At 37.0% G+C, this 24882-nt stretch overlaps 1 protein-coding gene across 1 annotated transcript; it reads right to left on the bottom strand.

Moving 5' to 3' along the window:
- Positions 1-173: 173 nt before the first annotated feature.
- ING3 (inhibitor of growth family member 3) lies at positions 174-24322 on the bottom strand. The gene is made up of 12 exons (XM_065938695.1): positions 24187-24322; positions 23868-23939; positions 21094-21194; positions 19022-19087; positions 9515-9611; positions 7533-7604; positions 6635-6754; positions 6229-6386; positions 5446-5639; positions 3497-3689; positions 2446-2484; positions 174-936 (listed from the first exon to the last, which is right to left on the bottom strand). The coding sequence occupies exons 1-12, from the start codon at positions 24212-24214 to the stop codon at positions 820-822; spliced, it is 1257 nt and encodes a 418-aa protein (XP_065794767.1). The 5' UTR covers positions 24215-24322; the 3' UTR covers positions 174-819.
- Positions 24323-24882: the final 560 nt, after the last annotated feature.

The raw sequence follows: 24882 nt of genomic DNA, 5'->3' as shown, positions 1-24882 counted from the left end.
TTTCATTATTAAGTGTGTAAAGTATAAATACAAGTAATTTTTTAAAAACTTTATTTTAACACCTAATACAATTCCAATTTTAAGGATTACTTGCACAAAAAAATAAACACATTTGGTATAAAAATGTTATCACTTTAACACCCTTTCTCCTCAGCCCTCCCACCCCCACCCTCATGAACTGCACTCTGTCTGGATGCAGAAACATATAAAGACTAATGGCCCAGATTCGTTTTTACCTACAGGAGTTTCTGTTTATGTACCCAGGTACTCTAGAGGACATCAGCCCACTTTATCACATGAACCATTTCCTTCAGCCCGCTGAATTTAGTTTCACAAAGAAACAAAGCTTATTATAAAGGCATTTAAAAAACCATTATCTTTTTAGAAGCACTTTTTTTTTTTTTGCAACCATTTATATACAGTGTTACATAACAGCTCTGGAGTACAGTACATGCAGCAGAACATACCTGTTGAATATAAAATACTTTTCTTAAAATCTTCATCGTTGGAATTCTTTGAAGTCTACATTATAGAATGCCCATTACTTGGAGAAAATGGTTGAGGAGTACAAATGTCTGCATATGTTGGCCACTGAAATAATCCAAGGCTAACTGGAATAATATTTGGAGCACACCAGGAGTGCATAAATAATTTACTTACATTATTAAAATACAACCCATAAAATTTAAGTTCAAGATCTTATAGGATTGTCTATGTAAATCCTTTAAGTGGTTGCCTGGAAATGCACTGCTTCTTCTTTTTTTAAAGTCCTATATAAAATGTTGAAGTTTTTTCCTTCCACAAACGAAATGGCCTCCCTTATTTGTGCCGACTGCCTCTCCTCTTCATGGCAGCGGTGCACTGTGGACAGTACCATTTTCCTTTGGGGGCTTCTGTCAGTCCAACACATCCATAATGGAACCATTCTATGGGGCACTAGAATGCAAAAATGCCAGTAGTTATTAGTAAAAGATTAGGAAGTATGTTAAAACATGCCCAGCAGATTAAATATGCATAATTAGATTGATGGAAATAGAATTTAGACATCTAGGAGATGGTTTTATAGCTCATTTAGTCCAGCTGGTAGGGTTCAGAGATGAGGAAATGGAGACATAAAAAGTTACACATCTTTGTTAACTCTGAGCTTCATGTAATCTACTCCCATAATCTTAAAATAATGAACACAAAAGCTGGAGAGTATGTGGATACCAACTCACAAGAACAAGAAGTAAAGATGGGTCTCTCACATAGCAGGTAAATGTATTTTAAAGATTTTGTTTAACACTCAGCCTTATTTATTTCCTCATAAAGTAGAACAACCTACTTGTAATTAAAGGCGTAAGGATTTCCCTGACTTTCCTTTCTTGGCATTTATCTATTTCTAGATGTGCAGAGGAAAAGAATTCCACTGCAATATATTAAATGGTTCTATACTTTGACAGAAAATCTTAGCACTCCAAAGAGCACAAAATGAGAGGGATCAGAGAGAGTGTGATGCAGTATTCATAGAAATCTCATTCACTTTTTCCACCAAGCACCCCAGAAGACAGTTTACAATGTCTTCTTGGGGTGGTTTTGCACTCATCGTGAACAGCCCACAAGTGGGTCTACAGAGGGAGGTGGAAGGAGAGCCTTTTCTCTGTGAACCATGTCATGGGGAGCTGGAAGTCTGGGAGGTACATACTTCTGCGTGTCAGCCCTGATCAACCTTCAGATTGTTTTAAAATTTGCAAACTCTTATTATCAACCTTAGGATCCTGACATTATTGATCAGCCCTTTAGAATTCAGGCTTCTGTCACTTCTCTGGAGGAAAAGATGGACAAAAGGGAGCTGAGCAGCGTGACAGTAAGAAGGGAGTGGAAATTACTAGACAAAAATACTCTCAGCATTCAAGAAAAACATATCTCTAACCCAAAATAAGCTTCAAGGAAAATAAATAGGAATTTCTTTCTTCCAAACCTTATTTTTTAATATCAGAAATGGCTCTTATTGGCTGACACCTGCAGAGCACAGTAGAAAATATACCCTAATGGGAGGACAATCACCCACATCAGAACCCTCACCTTTGCATCACTTCTCCTGAAAGAAAGTATTGATCTAAAGTTCCAAATCTTCATTGTGATAAGAGAACCAAATCCTAGCAAACACAAAATTCTTTGGCAAAAGGGGAAAACGGTGTTTCTAATTTTCATACAACCTGATGCCTTTTGAGAAATGTAATCTGCACATAAAACCATAAAATTACCTTTAAAAAAGTTAAAATAGGGAACACATTAAGGGACACTCTCTTATTTGGGGGAGGAATATTCCATCTTAATATAATTAGCATAACTGCAAACCTGTTTCCTTAGACTGAGAGACACACTAAACAAAAAATATACATTCTAATAATAATAACATGAGACCTGTTTTTTCGCTCCTAAGTAGAAAAATTTAATACTTACATCTTGGTTATCACAGCCCACCATCTCACCATAGGATACCTAGTTAAAAGAAAATTAAATATTTTTATTATGACTATATAACAAGCATCTAAATTCAAATAATTGTTAATGATACTATAAAGAAAATAGATGGAAATACACAGAATATACAACTGAATTAAGAAACGAGGCATGTAGCTTTATATAGTTTATCAGTTTTTTTTTCTGGAAGATTTTTGGGGTGTACAGAATAAAACAGAAATTACATGCTTTTTGAAAGTCACTTGTTCTATAAACTACCTTGACAAAGGAGTCAATTTTTTGAGTGGTTCCTTTAATAAAGATTTTAAGTTTCTTTCTTGGTTATCGACATAAAGTTTGGGCTTTTTTTTTTTTTTTTTACTTTTTCTTGGGTTATGTTAGGTCATATATATTTTTGCAGTCAGGAGTCCATTTTATTGAAACTTCTAAATTATCTGTTTATTACATGTCATTTCTCGTTTTTCTTTTTGCTGTTCATCACCAGCTGGAGAGTATGTGGATACCAACTCACAAGGACAAGAAGTAAGATGGGTCTCTCACATAGCAGCTAAATGTATTTTAAAGATTTTGTTTAATACTCAGCCTTATTTATTTCCTCATAAAGTAGAACAACCTAGCTGTAATTAAAGACATAAGGACTTCCCTGGCTTTCCTTTTTTAGTATTTATCTATTTCTAGATGTGCAGAGGAAAAGAATTCCACTGTGCAATATATTAAGTGGTTCTATACTCTGACAGAAAATCTTAGCACTCCGAAGAGCACAAAATGAGAGGGATCAGAGAGAGTGCTACACAGTATTCATAGAAATTTCATTCATCATTTCCACCAAGCATCCCAGAAGACAGTTTACAATACTCTTCTTGGGACGGTTCTGCAGTCATCATGAACCTATCTTTTTATCAGAAGCAGGAGGAGGATATAATAAAAAACCAAAGGTATTTTACTGGAGTAAGAACAACACTAAAAAAATGAAACAGCTCTTTTCCTATTTTATTCAGATTATGCTTTTATAGACATGTCGGACTTTTACCTGATTACAAATGCAGTATCGTGGTTCATTTGGGTCATAAGTCCAATCAACCTGACTGTTGGAATCAGACTCTGGTACTACTGTTGTTTGTTGGGAAATTTCTTGTACAACAGTTGATGATGAGGAACATGATGATAAGGAAGAGGAGGAGGAAGAAGATGATGACTGTTGGTTTGAAGACTTGTTGTTGTTTCTGAAAAAGCAGTACCAGTTTTATTTTTCAGCATCCAGAAGAACTTAATTGAGAATAACTTCTAATTAATGGCATGAAATGAAATAACAGTAAACACAGAAAATACTCTTTAACCCTCAAGCCATCTGATAAATGAATTTAAAAGCACAACTGTTTAGAGCAAAAACAGTAACATTTTCCATAATAACTTATTTTTGTTTCAGATTTTCTTGTTTTCTGGAAAACAAAGATATTCAAAGGAAATTCTTTTAAAACACTTCAAAGTTTTTAGAATAAACTTTTAATCTGTTACTTCTTACCACTGATTTAAACAGTAGGCAATAATTTTAAGAATTAGTTGTGGCTTCCATACAGACATTCTTTGTATTTTTTTTTTCATTCTTTGTATTTTAAAGCAAATTGAATACTCTTGATCAGAATCAAAAATACAAATATACCTAAGCATTTAATGAAAATGATAATCATCAACTGATATGGGAATATTCACCTGTGTAGAACATGAAGCAGAGTGTGTTAAAATTCACAAGAAATTCACCATTATACATATGCTATTAAGTTTTTAAAATATGAAACTTTATCATCAGCAGTTATAATAAATTTGGGTCACTGAATGAATTTTTAACATATTTAGCACTTTTGTGGTAATTCTACATTGATCACTCTTTTAGAGATTCATCCACAGGAAGCACAGGAACACAGAAAATAGATCATTTACTGACAGAAAATATATTTAAAAATAAGTTGATACAATTATGATATAATTCTTTTGGACTAGCAATTGAACTTTCATTATATATGAAGACCTAACACATGCAGGTACTTTGGAAAGATGGTGCCAAATGCTATTAAGTTTTCATATGTGTGCTAAGGCGTTTCAGTCGTGTCGGATTCTTTATGACCCTATGGACTGTAGTCCGCCAGGCTCCTCTGTCCGTCGGCTTCTCCAGGCAAGAATACTGGAGTGAATCGCCAAGCCCTCCTCCAGGGGATCTTCTGGAACCAGGGACTGGACCCACATCTCTTATGTCTCTTGCACTGGCAAGTAGGTTCTTTACCACTAGCGCCACCTGCAAAGCCCCTTTCACATGTATAAGTTCATACAATCATGCTAAGAATCTAAAAAATCTAGCAATATTTTCATAATTTCAATTTAGGAGACATAATACCCAGGACTAAGACAATTTGTTTTTAATTAAAATGAAGACCAGAAAACACATGACGGAATAAGGGGTTATAAGTTAGAAAAGGTTTCATTAAATGGTTTATCTTAATGAACAAAAGAAAGTAATGAGAGGTCATCTATTAACAACCCCAATTTAAGACTTTAGAAAAATTAAGGTTTCTTAGAACTTTTTAAGGACTTTACCTCTTTCAATGTAAGTCAGCGTGAAGGAAATGTCATGTTGTCTTCCCACCTCCCCAGAGTTCATCCTGACCCATTATATATATATGCATGTGTGTGTGTGTGTGTGTGCTGAGTCGTGCCTGACTCTTTGTGACCCCATGGCTATAGTCTGCCAGGCTCCTCTGTCCATGGGATTTCCCAGGCAAGAATACTGGAGTGGGTTGCATTTACAACTCCAGTGGATCTTTCTCCCGACCCAGGGATTGAACCCGGTCTCCTGTTTGGCAGGCAGATTCTTTACCACTGAGCCATTTGGGAAGCTGCCTCTGTTTACTACACGGAAGTCCAGCTGGATGCTAGGAAGTCTGCACACTCAGTAAAGGTATGAGCTACTCTAACAATAAAACTTACTTGCTCTTTCTCCCACTCCTTGAGTCGGCTGTTGATGAGCTGGCGTTCTGTGTTAATGTAGTCATGAGCGCTGACGATGAAGGATAGCCAGCGGCTTCCCGGGGCATGGAAAACTCTTTTCCCAGCTGAAAGTCATTATTCTTAAATGCTTCATAACTGGCCTTTAAACTTGATGTCCTTCGTCCCTCTTTCATCTTAAAAAAGGCAGTCGCCGATATTATTAATACATATAAATATGCATATTTTCTTTTGTCTTACTATTTACAGCATAATTTTGGCTTATCTAATATTATTTTGTTTTAAACCATTATGTTTATCATTGTAATTTAAGGTATTTTACATAAAGATTTAGGATCAGTTTTTACCCAGTTATGAGGTTAACTACAGGATGGGCAACTTAATTTGGACTATAGATAGCCAGCACAGACATGAACAAACTCAAGGCAACCTAAGTTCTGAGGCTACAGAGAAAGCCCTGGAACTGGAAGAAAGAATAAAGTATTGTCCCAGCAGGAGCTGCGACTTAAGTCAGGAAAATGTGTGTCCTAAGCAATTACTCTGAGAAGCCATCTATACAAGATTGTATGAATCTATTTTTTAGTTTTCACTATCAAATTTCTGCATGTTTATTTCTTTAAACATCAGCTATCATAAAACTAGGATTAAAAATGAAACTATACAATGCAAGAAAACTCTTTTTGTTCACATCAAGTCATTTCTACTAGAGTCTGCCACGGATTCAGACAAAACTTAACATTCTGTTTCCAAACCTCTTCTTTTTACCTGAGCTGTGGCTTGAACTGCCTGAGCGGCTGCCATGGTAATCGCGCCCGCACCAGTCCCTGAGGACAAGGAGCCAATGTTATAGGACGCCAGAGGCTGGGAGGGGTTCACGCTGTAGGCGTTGGTGGAAGCGGCCGTGGGATTATTATTTCGACAACCTGTGTAGAATTAAAAAAGGAACAAGAATGGTTAGAACAAAATGTTAGTAAGCTTAAAGCATATTATTTCTCAACACAGATATAATCATTAAATTTAAAATTTCATGTCACATTTTTTCTTCTTTCTTCTTACGGTAGACTCTAACCAGGTAAAGAATCTGTATGATTAACCTTAAATGCTGTCATTCCCTTTTATTTTAATAAAAACCAAAAAAAGAAAACAATCACATATAAGATAATAAACTTACCTAGCGTATTTTCCTTAGAGGCATCTGATGTTAAGGTAGATAAAAGAGCTTCAGATTTAAACTTCTTTTCAGGTAAATGATCTGTTGTCGTATGGTGAGAGGTTGGGTTATATTTCCTTTCTGAATATAAATAAAGAATTCATGTGTTTTTAAATTTTAGAGAACTATGGGCAAGGCATAATACATTCATCTGCTTATAAACCAAAACAACTCTATGTTTTCTGAAAAGACAAAAGAAACAGAACTCTTTGTGCCACATGTCTTATTAACAGTTGATTGCTCAGACATTTCAAAAACTTCAGTAGCAAAGCAGTGAAGTAAGCCATGATGCATAGTGGTTTCATATAAAACATGAGAGAACTTTTTTTCAAAACATTACCTACAATTTATTTATTATTTTACCTACAATTTAAAGTAGTTTTCAATCAACCTTTCTTTCATATCAAATTGATTTGTCAAAAAAAGGCATCAATACAGTCAATCTAGTCAGCTGGCATCTGACTAAACCACTCATTTACTCACTAACTCAACCGTGTGAGACTTTATTGTAAGCCAACAGTAGGCTAAGCACTTGAAAAAGGATGAAAAAGAACACTCCGTAGAGAGAGTTAGGTTATTTGTATCTAGAGAGCATACACTGCTGTTAGTACCACACATTCTTCCTTTGAGAAAGCCAGGGAAAACAGACTACCTGTTCCCAAATTAAATATGCTCTTCCCAAATGAAGAAGATAAATCTGCCAGTAGTTGCAATGAAAAACTGTATCTCACAAGATAAAAGAAAGGGGAGGATATCTGTTTCTCAATTGGTTGTGCAGAGCTAATGAAAGAGAATATATAGATGATACAATGAATTTGTAATTGTTTTTAAGATTTTAGCTCTCCTAAATCAAACTTACTCTCCACTGGAGTATGTGAGTGAGCATGGTGATTGTTCACTGGCTGTGAAGGAGTGTCTAATTCCAGAGATCCTAAAAAAACAAACACACAAAAAATGAGAGAGAAGCACAGAGATACACTGCCATGAGATGTCACCACAGAACTTTACACATCAATCAACTACAGGACTGTGGACCCTTAACCAGCAGAGGACCAGCAAGCTCTGATGCCTATGCCTGTACCATTTTAGTCAAACACATTAGAGGGTCATCACTGCCAATTTTACCCTGCGCCAATCTCATCCTCTTTCTAAACAATAAGTAATCCATTTTTTAACATTCACCTTTAAGTACAAAATGGGTCACGGCATGCTAATGTCTGGTTAAGGAATTCACCACATTTGGTACCACATAAGTGGATGAATGGATGTTATAATTTCATCACTGATGAGACCTGAAAAACTCAGCCTAGCATTAACTGAGTTGAAGACCTTTTAATGGGAGATCCTAAAGGATCAGGCGATGGGACATCACTATAGGAAAGAAAATTCTTTGATCGTTAAAATGATATAGAATGTAAAGACTTCTAAAAGAAGTTAGGGATTTTGCTTGTGAAAAGTGATACATAGAATCTCAACCTCCAAGCTTTAAAATACTTTTAAAGAAATGTCCTCAGTTTATCTTGGTCCCTTCAGATGAAATTATGGCAGGGCACAGGGTGGAGCAGTTTTCGTAACTTGATCAGAAGACTTTCATATGTTTGTGTCCTTACAGAGGATGCTTCATTAACCTCCCTGAGGTACTGAATAGGCATGGATTTACTGCTACTCACAGCTATTATCAGCATTTCAAGAAAATAAAACATTTTATCTCAAGATACCTATCATCCTCAGATAGGATTCCCCTGGAATGAAAGTATCACAAATAAATTAGATAATCATCTAAAGTGATGGACCTATTTTTGAATATAAAAATGCAACTATTGTACCAAGATGGATTCACGTGTGGTTGCTGCCCTAGCTGACCTGTAAAGAGTATATGAATAGACATATATGTAACCTAACACTCTAAAGAAACCTTTCATCCATGTGTAGAAACAGGTATATGTTCTTGCTACTGACATGCACCAAGAAAAGATATGCCTGAGCCTTTAGTTAAATTATACTAGAAATCGGCCATAATACGGACTTGATTCAACCAGCATTTAGTGGGCGCCTACTCAGGGCTTACCAGGGCACCATCTGCTTTTATGGACACTTCTATTTAGGTTGGAAGAGCTAAATTCGTTCAAGAAACAGAGCTCATGTCTCCATTTTGGGGAAATCTCCTGAGTTAAACCCTAGGAATGATAAGAGTAAATAACAGCAGGAGATCAAGTCCAAACAGTCCAACTGCTGGGGACCAACTGATCCCACCCAGGTGCCTCTCTCCACCACGGAGCAGGATCTGAGAAGTCTCTGCAGAACCAGCATCTCCTCGGTGATGTGCACATGCATTGCAGAGAAACATGAAAACGGCTTCTTACTGAGAAGAGAAGTTTAGGAAAGCCTTCTTCAAGAAAAACAGGAGGTGCTGAAGAACTCATTAAAATCTTTCTTAGTAACACAATTGAGGGAAAGCTTTAAGGCAGTTCTTAAGAACAAAAAATAACCACTTTCCTCAACGTTTAAGTGCCTAAACAACCCATGTAATGCCAGATGACTGACTTGTTTCCAAGATGGTTGTATTTCTTTAAATCTTTGCTCCTACCATTCATCTTACTGGCATATGTACATTATCAAAAAAGAAAATGATTTAATATGTTATCGTCATACAGAGTGAGAGGATGATATATAATTTCTCCAAGTATCCACAACCCAACTTGCTGGGTACCAAGTGATCCCACCCAGGTGCCACCATCCACCTAGAAGCAGGATCTGAGAAGTCTCTGCGGAACCAGTGTCTCCTTGGTGATGTGCACATGTATTGTCCAGTGGTGATGGAAAATTGTAAATTTTACTTACGCCTCTCTAATATCTCTGTAATCCCAGCATTATCAGCTTCCAGTTCCATTTTAAATTTAGCCAGTTCCTGATCCAGCTTTCTCAAGTGTCGATCTACCTGTTTCAAAGAAGATCAAAGATAACTACCATATTTGGGGACAATATTAAAGTGTCAGTTTAATGAGGACGCCTAAATCTTTACTTCTTTTAGTGCATCTGCTTTGAATCCTTGAGCAACTCAATTAACCTACACTACAGGTTTTTATTCTATAAAATGAGGTTGCTAGGCTAAATACCTCCCAAGTCTCCTTGAATAAATTTTAAGAAACCAGAATTGCAATTTGTCAGAAAATGTTTGGAGGAAGTCGGCTATGAAACATAAGCAAAGATGAGGGGTGGGTGGCACAGGAAACTTTTCACATATGCCCTGGGATTACTTTCAGCCTAATCTCCTCCTCCTTATAACAAGACCATCCACACTGCCAGACCATAGTAACTGTTACTTACAGTAAGGAATGAAAGATCCTCAGTCTACAAACAAAGAACCTCCTATACTTTACACATACATTTCTCTAAGGCAGGAAAGCAGACCATTATACTTGTAAACATTTATGTAAAGGGTTGAAACAAAAGGGGTTTTTAGCCAGAAAGCTCCATTCCACAAAAAGCTTGGTCTAAATGGTTTTATTGAAATACCGTCGTACTTGGTTAAGGTGGCAAAATTGTATATTCTCATTCACCTAGAAATCTTTGGACTGATTTCCGAAGATTTTATAATAAGTCAAACTAGCAACAAGTCTTCACGTATTTTTTTAAGCTTGATATTAAATATCTTGATACTTTTTCAAATTTACTGTTTTGAAGTCAAACAAACAAACAAACAAAAAAACAACCAAAGTCTTGAAAAATATTCATGTCATATTATTAGCAATACCTTTTTCCCAAATTCTAATGTCCCTCTTAATCACTGTCATAATTAAGAGTAACTTTCTTACAAATATCAAAATGTCTCTAATACATCAGAGGGCAAAAAAAATAAGTAAAACTTTCAATGAAATAACGTGTATCTAAGTGAGGGGGTAGGGGAGAAGAATACCAAGAGACAATCTGTGGGTGTTAGATGCCAGGAAATGTGTTCGGTGCATTAAAAGGACTATGTTTTCCAGTCCTTGCTCAAATCTTTTGAGGTAGGCTAGTAATGTCTCCATTTCATAAGTGAAGAAACTAGGCTCAGAAAGGTTAAGCAACACCTGCAAATTCAATAGCTAATGCATTACAGAAACAAGACTTAACTCTGATCTGTTTGTAATAAATTGTGCTTCACTGTTTATACCTAACATTGCCTTCTGAATTTCCACATGCAGGAGCCAATTTCTTAACTGAAAGTAATACAATTCAAATAGAAAAAAACATAAAAATATTGTCTTATTATTTATATTTTGTATATTAACAGCAATCATTGGGATGCTGGTTTGTGACTTTTCAATAATTCAAAGCTAAATTTTCCTTCCATCTTCACACACATGTTATTTTTCAGAGCTTGGTAGAAGCTGTAATTACAATATTTAAAATCCTATCATATATTATAGACACATGCTCCTAAAGAACCTGCAGGTAACTGAGCATCCTTTAATGGAACCACCCTTTCAACAGTAAAGTGTTGAACACAGACCTCTTCTTGAGGTGGGAGGGGGGATCGGGATGGGGAATACGTGTAACTCTATGGCTGATTCATATCAATGTATGACAAAACCCACTGGAAAAAAAAAATAAATAAATCTATTCATACAAAAAAAAATAAAACGTTCTTGCAAATCAAAAAAAAAAAAAAAGAATATCTCTTACATTGTCAAAATTTAATCTCAACGGAAATCAGAAAAAATACTCATGCTTAAATTCCAAGTCTACTTAATGCAATGAAAACACTCCACCACTTTTCTCACCTACGACTATATTACTAATAAATACTGAGTTCCTTTGTGTGCATGGCGCTGGGTAAATGGACAATACCTGAAGAAGGAGAGACTCCCTGCCTTCACAGGAATTAACACTTAACTGACAAATCAAGATTTACGTAAGATTTTTAACATAGTGGTATAAACAAATAAATAAAGTCTCCTAGATGTAACAAAAAGAAAACAAAGGGTCAGAAGTCACACATAAAGACAAAACATAATATTGGGATCTTGTAAGCATAAAGGAGCTATGAATAAATTAGTGAAGAATGGACTGTCTTCAAATAGATGTAAGGAAGGAGGCGTAATAATTAAAGAACTAAAGAATGTATAGAGACACAAAGACAAAAAGCATTTTTGTCACAGGTGTAGACAGTATAGAGAGGTGAGGCCTGCATAGGTGTAGACAATACAGAAGACAAGTGTTAGCATTTCAGTTGGGAGGGTGGGGTTGGGGTGAAGTGAAGAAAGGACACATACCTCCCTAACCCATTCCATGTCTGCTTTTAAGAGCCACTTAATTATATTAAAGACAGTACTAGTAAGGTTTATTATACCTGAAAATATGGAAATAACGATGGAATTTCCAATACTAGATAGCTCAGAAAAAGCAATGGGACCCAAAGAATTAATAACTCAAAAAATCAAATTCATAATTAAAATAAACAAAGACAGAAAAGCCTCAACCACACCGTGATGGGGAGTTTTGTAAGATAGCTTCCAATCATTCCTACCTCCTGGTAGATTAAAAAAGACTATGAACTGATGATATTATAAGCAATTATCAAATGATGAGAATTCTTTTTATTTGATTCACCATTGCTGTACTAAATCAAATTTGAAGCTGGAAAGGAAGCAGATCACAAGATTTAACTTTAGCTATAAAGCACCAGAATATTTAAAACAGTATTGAACAGTCATAGCAAGAGTTGAACTGAATGTGACTGAAAGCTATTACTACCTATTGGGTTGGTCAAAAAGTTTGTTTCAGGTTTTCCTGTATCACCGTTTGGAAATATCCAAACAAACATTGTGGCCAACCCCACACATGACTCTGAACAGGTAAAGCACCAATCCTAGCTGATCACCATAATGTCCCCACAGGTATGAGGCAAATCAGAATCTAAGTTATTCCATCTTAGTCATAAGATGGCTAAGATTGATTTATAGTAGTAAACAGGGTACTGAGCCAATTGAGAAACTTTCCATTAACCATAGGTTTCTAACACAAGGCTGACCACAAAGCCTAATTATTGATTTGTTCCCCAGTTAATGTCAATAAACGATAGCCATAGACGTTTCCTTATTCTACAACCCTAAATCATATCTTACAACCCCAAAGCATAACCTCTTTAAATGTACTATCCTTCTGACCTTTCCAGAGACAAAGGAAATTCTGTCAAGATTATTTTTCAACATATTTAAGTTCACAAAAACATTTAAGTCACACTTGGCCTCTGCATGAAACAAATAAATCCTCAGCCTTTAATTATTTTTGCATAGGGCTGTAATCCTTTAGCCTTTCTCTCTTGTCTCTCCCAGCTTTCCAATATTCAAATTTCAAAATGTGTCACCTGATGGACTCAAACTGAACTAAATATAGCTTCTTAAAAGTTTTTCCATGATTTTATGGCTTCCAACACTGACAAATTCTGAAAGTTAGATGCTGAGCTAGCTGCCCCTTCCCAATGAGCACTCAGTCTACAATGTTCTAAGTTGAAAACCATGGCAATAAGAGAGAAATTTCTATTCATGAAGAGATCGAGTAATAGTGAATAAGGAGGGTAAACTGCGGAAGAAAGGAAATGATGGCAAATTATTTCTCTGATGATCAATCAGGAAGATGATTCTGCACATTCTGAATTATATTTAAACTGGATAAAAATTTGATCCATCTTTAGGGTGAATCAAATACTTAAGGCCTTAGCACATAAACTACATCTAATCATTCTCCTAAAAGACAATAAGGATAGGAGACAAATCAAAAGGTCAAGCTCACATAATATATTTCCTTAATTAGAGTATCAGATGAGGAATTCTCAAATTTATAGGTAAAATGTGGGCCTGAAATATAATCATCTGAGGAATAAACCAGGATATAAAAAAGGAGCAAGTTCAAGGGTATTTGGCAATGTAAGAGGCTGCTAAAACCATTCAGGCATTCACAAAAAGCTCAAGCTTTATCACAGTATATATAAATCACCTTTATTAGGTATTGTAATCTAACACGGCCTTATGACAGTGACATCTGGCTGAGGAACACAAAAAAGTGCTTAATGACTATGAGTATCAGGATTCTAGAAGGATATTATTTTAATAAGATAGTTGTTTTTTTTTTTTTTTTGGTCTGTTAGTCAAATTTCACTAAGCCTACTTAAAGTCTTCATTTGTTTCAATAAACGTCTAATTTCAAAATTTCTTCATTTGTGGATATTTATGTGGTCTCTTTTGTTTTTCCTTAATAAATGAGGTAGTATAGTGCTGGTCACAGGAATAAAAAAATTTACTACCGGTTTTAAAAGTAAATAGACTATTTTAATGGAAAAGAATACAATTAAATACTGTGCTATAGAAAACATTGAGAGGCAATATTAAACACAATTAACTATACTCAAATGCTGTATCTTAAAATCTGTAAAAATAATACCTGTTTACTTTACACTGTCATAATAATAATATGCTTAGGCAAAGCCATACACACAATCTTCTCTAAAGTGTATTCCATGCCTCAGTTTAAAATCCTTCACTGGCCTCCCGCCGCCCTGAAACTAAGAACACTGCTCCAGTGGCTTTAAGCCCTGCAAGTGTTGGGTTCTGCGTGTCCCTCTCATGCCACTCTTCTTCTTCTTCATGACACACCACCCACGCTGGCCTCGGTCCTGGTTTAATCTGTCAGACCCTTTTCCACCTAAGACACTGCACTTGGTCCATCATCTGCTTGAAATGTTCTTCCTTAAGCTTGTCACATAGCTGGTTCTTCCAAGTACTACCTCAGAGGTCACCTCCTTAGGACTATGCTTATCCTGATGAGCAGACTCTTCATAGCCTCCCCTGGTTATTCACTCTTTCCCTTCTTTCCACAATGTTTATTCCTTCATAGCACTTCGCAAAGTCTCCAATAATTTTTATGTAATAGTCTGCCCTATTCACTGCCCAACTATATCATTACTGCCCATTCTGCACCAGTGACCACTCACATCTGGACATCTATGAATATTTGCTGAATGAGTGAAAGTTATACTCTTCCACTATGTAGAACTTACAGACAGAAATACCACTGTTTATTTGGTAAAGGATCTATAAATAAAAATCATTGTATTTTGACACTTATACTATATCCTGTCCACTCACCTCTGCAGCACAGAGCACTCTAACGTTCCATATGCTAAAAGCGATAGGAATTTAATGAAAGTGCATAATTGATTTTTAAAATTTTAATAATTATTTATTCATGAGAAATGATGTTAGTGACAGAAGTAAAACAAGAAGCTAAGAGTTAACTCTTAATACCATGACTTCCAGGGCCTAGCAATTCTCAGATAAGATGAACAGACTCAGAGGAGACGTTTGGACTTGAAGAATAATTATGGTATAATTGCTAAAACTAAGTGTTCATGTGGAAAAGTAATGGAAAAATGTTTCTCAGCTTGGGTGGTGAGCGGGGGGTGGGGAGGAGAGGAAAACTGGCATTTGACAGAACAATACTTTACGGTGTGGCGTTTGGTCTCATCAGTTTCTGGAGCTGGGGATGAAGATGAGAGGAAATTACCTCTACAAGAGAACCAAGAGAACAGGGTAACAAGCAATAAAGGTCAACGACAGAACCCTTCCCAACACCAACCATCTGAGCAATACCCGAGGAGACTGAGAAAGGCCACGAAGGTGGGAGGATGATGAATTAACATGAAATCTCAGGAAGGATGGCTTATACAACAAGGATACCACGGCCACCTGGGATAGCACTCGAGTATTTAATGAGACGCAAGGAGAAAGAAGGGGGGGAGTAAATGAAGGGAGAGGAGACAGAAAGGAAGGGACAGACGCAGGAGGAGTAAAGACAAAAGGCAGTCTTAGAAATAAATCATGAGGGAACGGGGGAAAAACAGATTTAACCTGGCAGAGCTGAAAGGGATGCAGTGGCTTCAGGAGAGTAGAAAACTCTGTTAGAGAAATGAGATGAAGCAAAGAGTGAGGGTCTACTATCTGCCAAGCCATGAGGTGGGTGGGTGTGGGGTGTGTGTGTGAGTGTGTGTGTGTAGATAGATACAGGTAAGAGATAGAGACAGTTCAGTTCAGTTCAGTCGCTCAGTCGTGTCAGACTCTTTGCGACCCCATGAATCGCAGCACGCCAGACCTCCCTGTCTATCACCAACTCCCGGAGTTGACTCAAACTCATGCCCATTGAGTCGGTGATGCCATCCAGCCATCTCATCCTCTGTCGTCCCTTTCTCCTCCTTGCCCCCAATCCCTCCCAGCATCAGGGTCTTTTCCAATGAGTCAACTCTTCCCAAGAGGTGGCCAAAGTACTGGAGTTTCAGCTTCAGCATCAGTCCTTCCAATGAACACCCAGGACTGATCTCCTTTAGGATGGACTGGTTGGATCTCATTGCAGTCCAAGGGACTCTCAAGAGTCTTCTCCAACACCACAGTTCAAAAGCATCAATTCTTTGGTGCTCAGCTTTCTTTACAGTCCAACTCTCACATCCATACCTGACCACTGTAAAAACTATAGCCTTGACCAGACGGACCTTTGTTGGCAAAGTAATGTCTCTGCTTTTTAATATGCTATCTAGGTTGGTCATAACTTTCCTTCCAAGGAGTAAGCGTCTTTTAATTTCATGGCAGCAGTCACCATCCGCAGTGATTTTGGAGCCCCAAAAAATAAAGTCTGACACTGTTTCCATTGTCTCCTCATCTATTTCCCATGAGGTGATGGGACCAGATGCCATGATCTTAGTTTTCTGAATGTTAAGCTTTAAGCCAACTTTTTCACTCTCCTCTTTCAGTTTCATTAAGAGGCTTTTTAGTTCCTCTTCACTCTCAGCCATAAGGGTGGTGTCATCTGCATTTCTGAGGTTATTGATATTTCTCCCGGCAATCTTGATTCCAGCTTGTGCTTCTTCCAGCCCAGCGTTTCTCATGATGTACTCTGCATAGAAGTTACATAAGCAGGGTGACAATATACAGCCTTGACGTACTCCTTTTCCTATTTGGAACCAGTCTGTTGTTCCATGTCCAGTTCTAACTGTTGCTTCCTGACCTGCATACAGGTTTCTCAAGAGGCAGGTCAGGTGGTCTAGTATTCCCATCTCTTTCAGAATTTTCCACAACTTATTGTGATCCACACAGTCGAAGGCTTTGGCATAGTCAATAAAGCAGAAATAGATGTTTTTCTGAAACTCTCTTGCTTTTTCGATGATCCAGCAGATATTGGCAATTTGATCTCTGGTTCCTCTGCCTTTTCTAAAACCAGCTTGAACATTTAGATATATGTATATATGTATACAGATGTACCTGTAACTGTCTCTGTATTTCTATCTCTCTCTGTTGAAAGAAAGAAAGTCAGAGAGCGATTGATCCAATCATCCTGGAAGGCACAAATCAATACTGTGATTTTACAGATAAGGAAACTGAAGTTCCAGGATTATGTCACTTTTCCAAATTCTTGCTGTCAGTGAAATAGCTGAATTCACATCTGCATGAGTCCATTACGGGTCCTTGGTTTTTAACACATTCATTACATTGCATTCACTTTGTTACATCACTTTTTATTACTTCAATCTCTACCCTAAATAATCCGTCTCCCTCATAAAACTCCTAACTTTTATTTTCATTCTATGTTTTTCCATGACCTCTGAGTGAAATGCTTTCCCCTCAATACTATGCTGAATCCAGGCGCCTGAGGCTGTATATAAATTATGTTCAAAACTCATCTCATACCCTCTAAGAAGCCAACAGTAGCTCCGCTTGATTTAGTTCAATCTTTACCAGATTCTCTTAATATCCAAATGTATTCATCTTTATTTGTTAACATGTTTCTATAACAGGCTCTCCATTTTACTGTGGGCATGTCTTCCCAGCTAGGTAACAGGCACCTTGAGGACAGGAGCATTAATAACATTTACTCTCCATTCCTCCACTGTACCTACATAAAACTCCATTACACCAAGTACAGAGTTGATGAACAATGAGGTTTGTAAACAAGAAATGGATACACACACATTTAAAAAGCATATGTTTGTTATATATACTTTTTCTAAATGCATGAAATATTTTTAATAAAGGTGTAAAAGTAGTAAAATAAAATAGAAATGAAAGATTAGAACCAAAGAGCTATATGATTTATAAGGCAGGCAGTTTCTAAATAAAGATTGACAACTAGTTACTATATGTGAGGAAGAATGATACTAAACAAATTAGCCTTGTATTCAAATATAAATGTCTTTCTCTATGTTTATAGACTTAATTCAAGACCAAAACAATTAAGAACTTTATTTGGGTTTCATTCCACCATAAATCAAGCCACCAGCCCAGTCTACCCGTTTTTAGGCAGCATCTTTCATGAAACTGTTTTTAGAGTAACTGTATGAACAAAAGAGCCTAGGTCTTTACAGCCATTAAAATATTTCCACTATATAAAGGCAATTAACCATTTTCTGTGGTTTTACACAACATATGCTTTCTAGTAGAGCACTCACAATGCATAACATGTGGGGTATGTGCCTTTTATCTGTGTCTTGCTCACCAATGACACCTATATTAACATGTACCAGTTCAATAAAAAAACTGTACCCAGATAAGAATACAAAAATAAGATATAAATCAATATGCTAAAGCAAATCAAAAGGGAGCATTTGTCTCCAGCTTTAATTTGCTTTGAGGCAGAACCAAAAAAGAGCATTTCCTAAAACATAAACTTTGGGAGATGCTGTATGTTTAAAAAAAAAAAAAAAGACTATAATTATAGCAACCTAATAGTGCATATATCTATCTTCTTAGTGATTTCAATCATTAATAAGTGCTGCTGCTATTGTTAAAAAAAGAAAAAAATTTTTTTAAGTTTATTTAATCTTGTATTTCCTAGTTTTGCCACCTGTGCCGGTTTTTGAGTACTATCCACTGGTTATCACTTAATAGACAGTTGAGTACTATCCATTAACAGATTCAAATAAGTCCCTTCTTCATTTTAATCAGACTACCAAGAACTGTCAGCACAATCCCCTTAGGTGTGTTCTGCCACAGAAACAATTTGATTTATCATGCAAGTAAACACACTACCTTAAGATAAAAATCAGTAAATAAAGCTAAACACCTACTTAATACAAAAAGAGCCTAACAGCAGCTACAATCTTATAGTGACGTAGATGTGGCTAAATGTAAGGGTCTTAATTTACTGACTGTGGACTTTCTCTCGTCCACAAGGAAACCAAAAAGTGAACAGTAAACTCTGAAGTTAAATGGGATCACAAGAGCAATAATTCAGTTGAGTCTGTCCTTCCTATTACATTTAAGTCAACACCATTTAAAACATAATCCATAATTCAAATAGTTATGACTATTAATTTTTACTTACCAAGTCATATATCTGGTTTGCCAACTGAACCTTCTCATCTGCATCTTCCAAAGCTTTATAGTAATCCTGAATAAAAACATTAACGTTTTAGGAACAAATTAATGATTTAAAAATCTGTGTATCCAGGACCTATAACTGCATTTTCATGATCATGGCTTGTTATCACTGTCAGTCATTACAGGACTTCCCTGGTGGCTCAGATGGTAAAGAATCAACCTGCAATGAGGGAGACCCAGGTTCAATCCTTGCATTGGGATGATCCCCTGGAAAAGATAATAGTTACCTACTCCATTATCCTTGCCTGGAGAATCCCATGGACAGAGGAACCTGGTGGACAGTCCATGGGGTTCTAAAGAGTCAGACATGACTGAGTGACTAAGCATTCAGGAACACACATTATACAAGAGCCATAAAAATCCAGTTAGGGATAGGGTGGGGATGGGATAGGATTAGAAATTTTAGACAACAACCAAGTATTAAAGGAAGATGTTTAGAATTCCTAGAAAAGAGATAGCCAAAAAACACCATCCAAGTCTAGCTATACTAGTAAAAATTATGTGAACCAATGAGTAATTCTTTTTCTTTAAAAATAAATGTTATTTAGGATTCATCTAATTTGTAAACAATATTTACACTCTTCCATTTTTAAAACTTATAAGCAACTACTGAAAGGCTTCTGACCTGCATATCCATTGTTTCCAGTTGCTCTGTAACTCTCATTTTAAGCTAGGTATCAATTCTCCCCAATATAAAGCAAACTACTTTTTCTTAAGTTCTATGAATTTCCATGAAGTGTCAAGAGATTTTAGGGTATATCCAAGCTGTGCTACATCAAAAACCTAGTATGAAAAAGGGATGATGAATGACTTTAGGATGTATATGTGCGATGTCTATACTCACACACACTTGGGCCTCCAGGTATCCTGCAAGTCAGGGTTAATTCTATAAAAGATTCTCAAGTTTTTATTCCTAACAGAAATAATATTCCCTCCATCTGGTAAAATAAATAACACAAGTAGTTTCCAAATTTCTTTCTCAGTTGATTCTTGAAAAATTCTATGAGGGTTAGGGGTAAGGGAGCCATTATTACTGAGATATTAAAGGACATGTCCCACGTCACAAAGTCAAACTGCAGAGTCATGACCAAACCCAGGGCTTGTAAACAGTTCTTCCAATAAGTCCCCAAATTAACTAGATCATATCTTTAAAGCAAACCTTGAGAGGAGAGCTGCTACCCATTCTAATCTGGAAGGGAGCTGTAGGTACTACAAAACTTGTCAGGATTCTGTTCTCCTATGATTCCACCAACCTAGGTACTTAGCAATATATGAAATACGCTTCAAGGTTGCTAATTTTCATCCCAGTCTATTGCCCAAATTGGAAGACACTATATTGAGTTGGTCAAAAAGGTCATTCGAGTTTTTCCATAACATTTTACGGAAAACTGAATGAGGTTTTTGGCTGACCCAATAGATCTTAAGACAAGGGAACTTTAATTACCTGTAACTAGAACAAAACAAATTAAAAGAAAAAAAATTTACTTTTTCAATGGTTCTGTAACTCTCTAATTAGTCACTAATTACTGAAATACTTTTCTAAATTACCAAAATGCTTCAATGTTTAAAAGTTCCTACACCTGAAGCTCTAAAATGTAATGAATCATTTTTAATTTTGTAAGTCATGTTAAAATTCTAAAGAGCTATTGATAACTTTCCCTTATTTTGATATCCCCTGAACTATTTAATATTAAAATATCTTCCTCAGCTGCGCTGTGCTGAGTTGCTTAGTCATGTCCAATTTTCAACTGCTGAAAGTCCTGTTCAGTCTTTTGTGACCCCATAGACTGTAGCCTGCCAGGCTCCTCTGCCCATGAAGTTTTTCAGGCTAGAATACTGGAGCAGGTTGCCATTTCCTATTGCAGGGGATCTCCCTGACCCAGGGATGAAATCCGAGTTTTTTAAGTCTCCTGCACCGGCAGGTGGATTCTTTACCACCGCGCCTCCTGGGAATCCCCTATCCTCCTCGGAGAGTTTCAGTATTTACAGATAAATCATCCAGAGTGTTGAACACACCTTTTTGATGGATGCCATTTGTTCTTCTCGCCACTCTGGCTTATTTTTCTTTGCATTCATGAAGAATTCACTGACTCTTTGTTCTAGCTGATCCATTGCATCTAGGACATAATAAAAACATTTCATACTTAGATGACCAAACTCATATACTGAATATACATGCTTTGATGTGAAGAAAGATATGATATGAAAATATCTGACTACATACCCTCTTTCACTTGGTCTGTAACTTAAATATGTCACATTCTAATAAAATAAATAAATAAACATATCTTAATTATCTTTGTAAAGAAGTTATAACTTTTCCTACTGACAATTTATTTTTGCAATTTATTTTGTAAAATAACTGATCACATACATTTTTTTACTTGGTCTGTAATTTAAATATGTCATGTTGTAATAATATAAATATGCTTTATGTAATAATAAATACATGTTATATGCTAATATAAATGTACTATAAACATATACTAATAAGTATACTTTATAAATATATTTATAAATGTAATATAATTTACTAATTACCTTAGTAAAAGTTATAATTTTCCTCTAATGAAAATTTATTTTTGTAACTCCAAAACTGTTTCCGATAGTCAAAGTAGTCAGCAAATGTAGACAGATTCCATCCCATAGTTGTTGACTAGTACAGGCTTGGGGTTCACAAACTAATGGTATTAAGTCAGGCAGATGTGCCCAAACACAATTTCTTACTGAAAGTACTACTAGATAATCCTCACTTTTCTTTCAATAAGAAAATGTGATAAAAAGGTTTTAACCTTTAGCTATATACCATTAAGCACCACATATAAATATTATTTATCTGAGTTAAGTTTTTTCTGAAATGTGTGCTAAGAACAGTCATTTCTATGCTAAAAGAGGAAAAATAAAAGGGATTTTGTTGCTGTGTAAATTGAGGAAAACTTTTTACTATATTGTTTGGGAGATCTGCAGTGCATAATAGTGCATCTCTTACCTTACAAAGAGGTATCTTTTGTTAACTCATAATACTTATTAAATTTAGACAATTCTAATTATTGTAAAAAATGCAAGTTTAAAAAAAAACTCTGATTTATATAACCAAGTCAAAATTGTTAAGAGAACTTAACATTTGTGATATAAAGTACAAAATAACAACTAGCCTTTATTGAATGCCCACTTAGTATCAGGTACTAAACATTTCAATTTTATGTGCATTTCTTTTAATCCTCAAGACAATAAAAATCCTTCAGAAGTGGTAATGTGGTCAAGGCCAATGAATTAAGCCAGTAAAGCCCTAAAATGAACTCAGATCTACCTGATGACTACGCTCCATCCTGTAGAAAACACTACTTTAGCAAATATTTAGCATTTCAGTTACATTAAAACGAATTTTGTGAGCAAGGTGAAGAAATACAGAATTCAGACTTCTACACTATAATGTGAACAGGTGACTTCCATGATGTATCACCTTGCATTATGTACCACATAAAACCAACAGGAGGCTGAGAAAAGAACAGTCATGATCAATGGGTATGGAAGTGTGTGCAGCAGTGGTAGAGAAGTGGGGGGACGGGTTCTTAGCGACCTCAAGAATCCCACTCTGGAATGTTCTGTTCTCTGATTGCTTTCCGTGATACTCCTTTCCTGCCTATCACACCCCCAAAACCCAGATCTTCCCCTAACCATAATTTTCTAAGAAAATCTGTCAGCACAAGAAATTTACCTCAATCCTAATTCTATGTATGGTCTAAATACAGCCAGAACACATGGGATTGAGAAATGTCTTCTGCAGGAACAGCCCTCAAACAGTTGAGGCGTACATACACTTCTCCAAACCAAAAGGAGTGACACACAGCCAACAAAGTACACTGGATTATACATTTTAATTACGTATCACATAATTCACTTCACATTCCTAATTTTTAATATAGTATCTCTACAAGACAGCTGGATCAGCTATATTATACTCATTCCACAAAGGGGGAAGGTGTGTGAGGTTCTTTCAGAGCATGATGGACTATAAGGGTACTGAGCACTGTTTTTGTGTTTCAAAATTCTGCCTTGTATTTACCATGTTACCTCTAAAGTTATTTATTCTTACTCTCTCTAAATCAAAAACATGATCATATAAACACTGCTCTGTGAAACAGCAAGGTTATTTTAGGAAAAAAGTATGCAGACTACCAAGCTATAACCGAACGAAAAATAAAAAATTTTGCTACAGCAGACAAGAAGCTTTACTGTAAAATTTTATTTCCTTTCCCATTTTGACTGACAAACTATCATACTGTTTGACTGTTGAGAATGCATCCTTTATCGTGTAACTTTTCAAATGAGACATTCCAAGTTCACCACGGTCTCTAAAGAACTATATTTAACCTGTGCTTCTATGTGTTGTTCGCTCTTGAATTTTGCCTAGCATGAACTTTAACAAAAATATAAATGCTGAAATCTATGTTCTACACATAGTCTCAAGTCAAAATCTTCGCAACATTGATGCTGATGTGCACTAAATCGTATCTACATTCTCAAAGTACAGAAACTTTTATTGCACAGTCCCAAATTCGAGAAAGGAGCATACATGCTCTAATGCCACCTTCTCTTGTAAAAGTCAGGAGAAAAGTAGTGTGGTAGTCAGAAGAGGCAAGATTTGGCATTGCCAGTTCTTTTTGACAACTCCTTCTGTACTAGCGAATGAGCCGGAGGAGAGCCAAACAGCAGAGCCGCTGACGTCGATGGCACGTAAGTCTGTCACTGAACGCGCGCAGCGAACAAGGGCAAACGCGCCGACTTACTCTGCACCTGCAGGTCCATCTCGCGCATCTCGGTGAAGCGGTCCCTCAGGTCCATTGGAAGCTGCTCAATCACTGTCAAAGGGAGAGTCCGTCAGAGGGGCGGGGCCAACGGCGAAAATACGCGCTTACGTCACTGCGTGAGTGCGTGCGTCGAGGGGGGGTCGAGAGAGCCCGCAGCCCACAACGAGGCTGCCAGTTACCGTGAGAAAGAAACATCCCCCGCCTCCCCCTCCCTCCCGCCATCCCGCCAGCCGGGTCTACTCCCGCCCTCACCCGCCCGCAGGCAGCCCGGACGGGCCAGCCAGCACCGCCCACTCACTTTCCAGATAGTCCTCTAGGTACAACATCGCGGCCCTTAGAGCTGGGGGAGCGAGGGGGTCCAGGGGCTTATTTGTGTCACTCGCTGTCGCCGGAGTTTTGTCCCTTCCAATATGGCGCCTCCGCTAGCAGCACCCGCTCGGCTCCGGCGGAAAAAAAAAAAAAAGAAAAAAAAAAGCACTTTGGCGCCTGACGGCGCTTGCCTCACTGCCGCCCGGGGCGGTCATTGGCTGGCTGAATCAATGACGTAAACCGACTGGACCCCGCCCCCGCGTCATTGTGGGAAGTGTAGTTTTAGTCCCTCCCCAACAAGCTTGAACTTGCTGGCAGTTCTCCACGTAGAAACTACAAAAACCAGGCGCCGGTGCAAGCCGTGCGCAGCAGAATCTGAAATGCGGTGCCGCTATTTATTTGTTGATTTTTGCACGGGGCATGACGGGAGTTGTATGCTCCTGCAGAACACAACTGGGAAGAACTTTTCACCTGTTCTTTCTTGCTGTGATTCCATGCCCCGACGTTTGTGAGTCATGGATTTCAAGTAGTGCTAGGCAGACGGCGAAGGTTCTAACGCTAGAATAATCAGCAAAGTTCGGGCAATTGGGATTGTCTAAAACAGAGCTCTTTGCTGGAATGTATCCTCAGTAAACAATCCTAAAGATACAAATGGGACGTCTGGTTGGCTAGTATAGCTAAAATA

This window comes from Muntiacus reevesi, chromosome 6, assembly GCF_963930625.1.
Source record: "Muntiacus reevesi chromosome 6, mMunRee1.1, whole genome shotgun sequence".
Taxonomy (NCBI): domain Eukaryota; kingdom Metazoa; phylum Chordata; class Mammalia; order Artiodactyla; family Cervidae; genus Muntiacus; species Muntiacus reevesi.
Note: the sequence above shows the minus strand (reverse complement) of the source record. Positions and strands in the feature narration are given on the sequence as shown.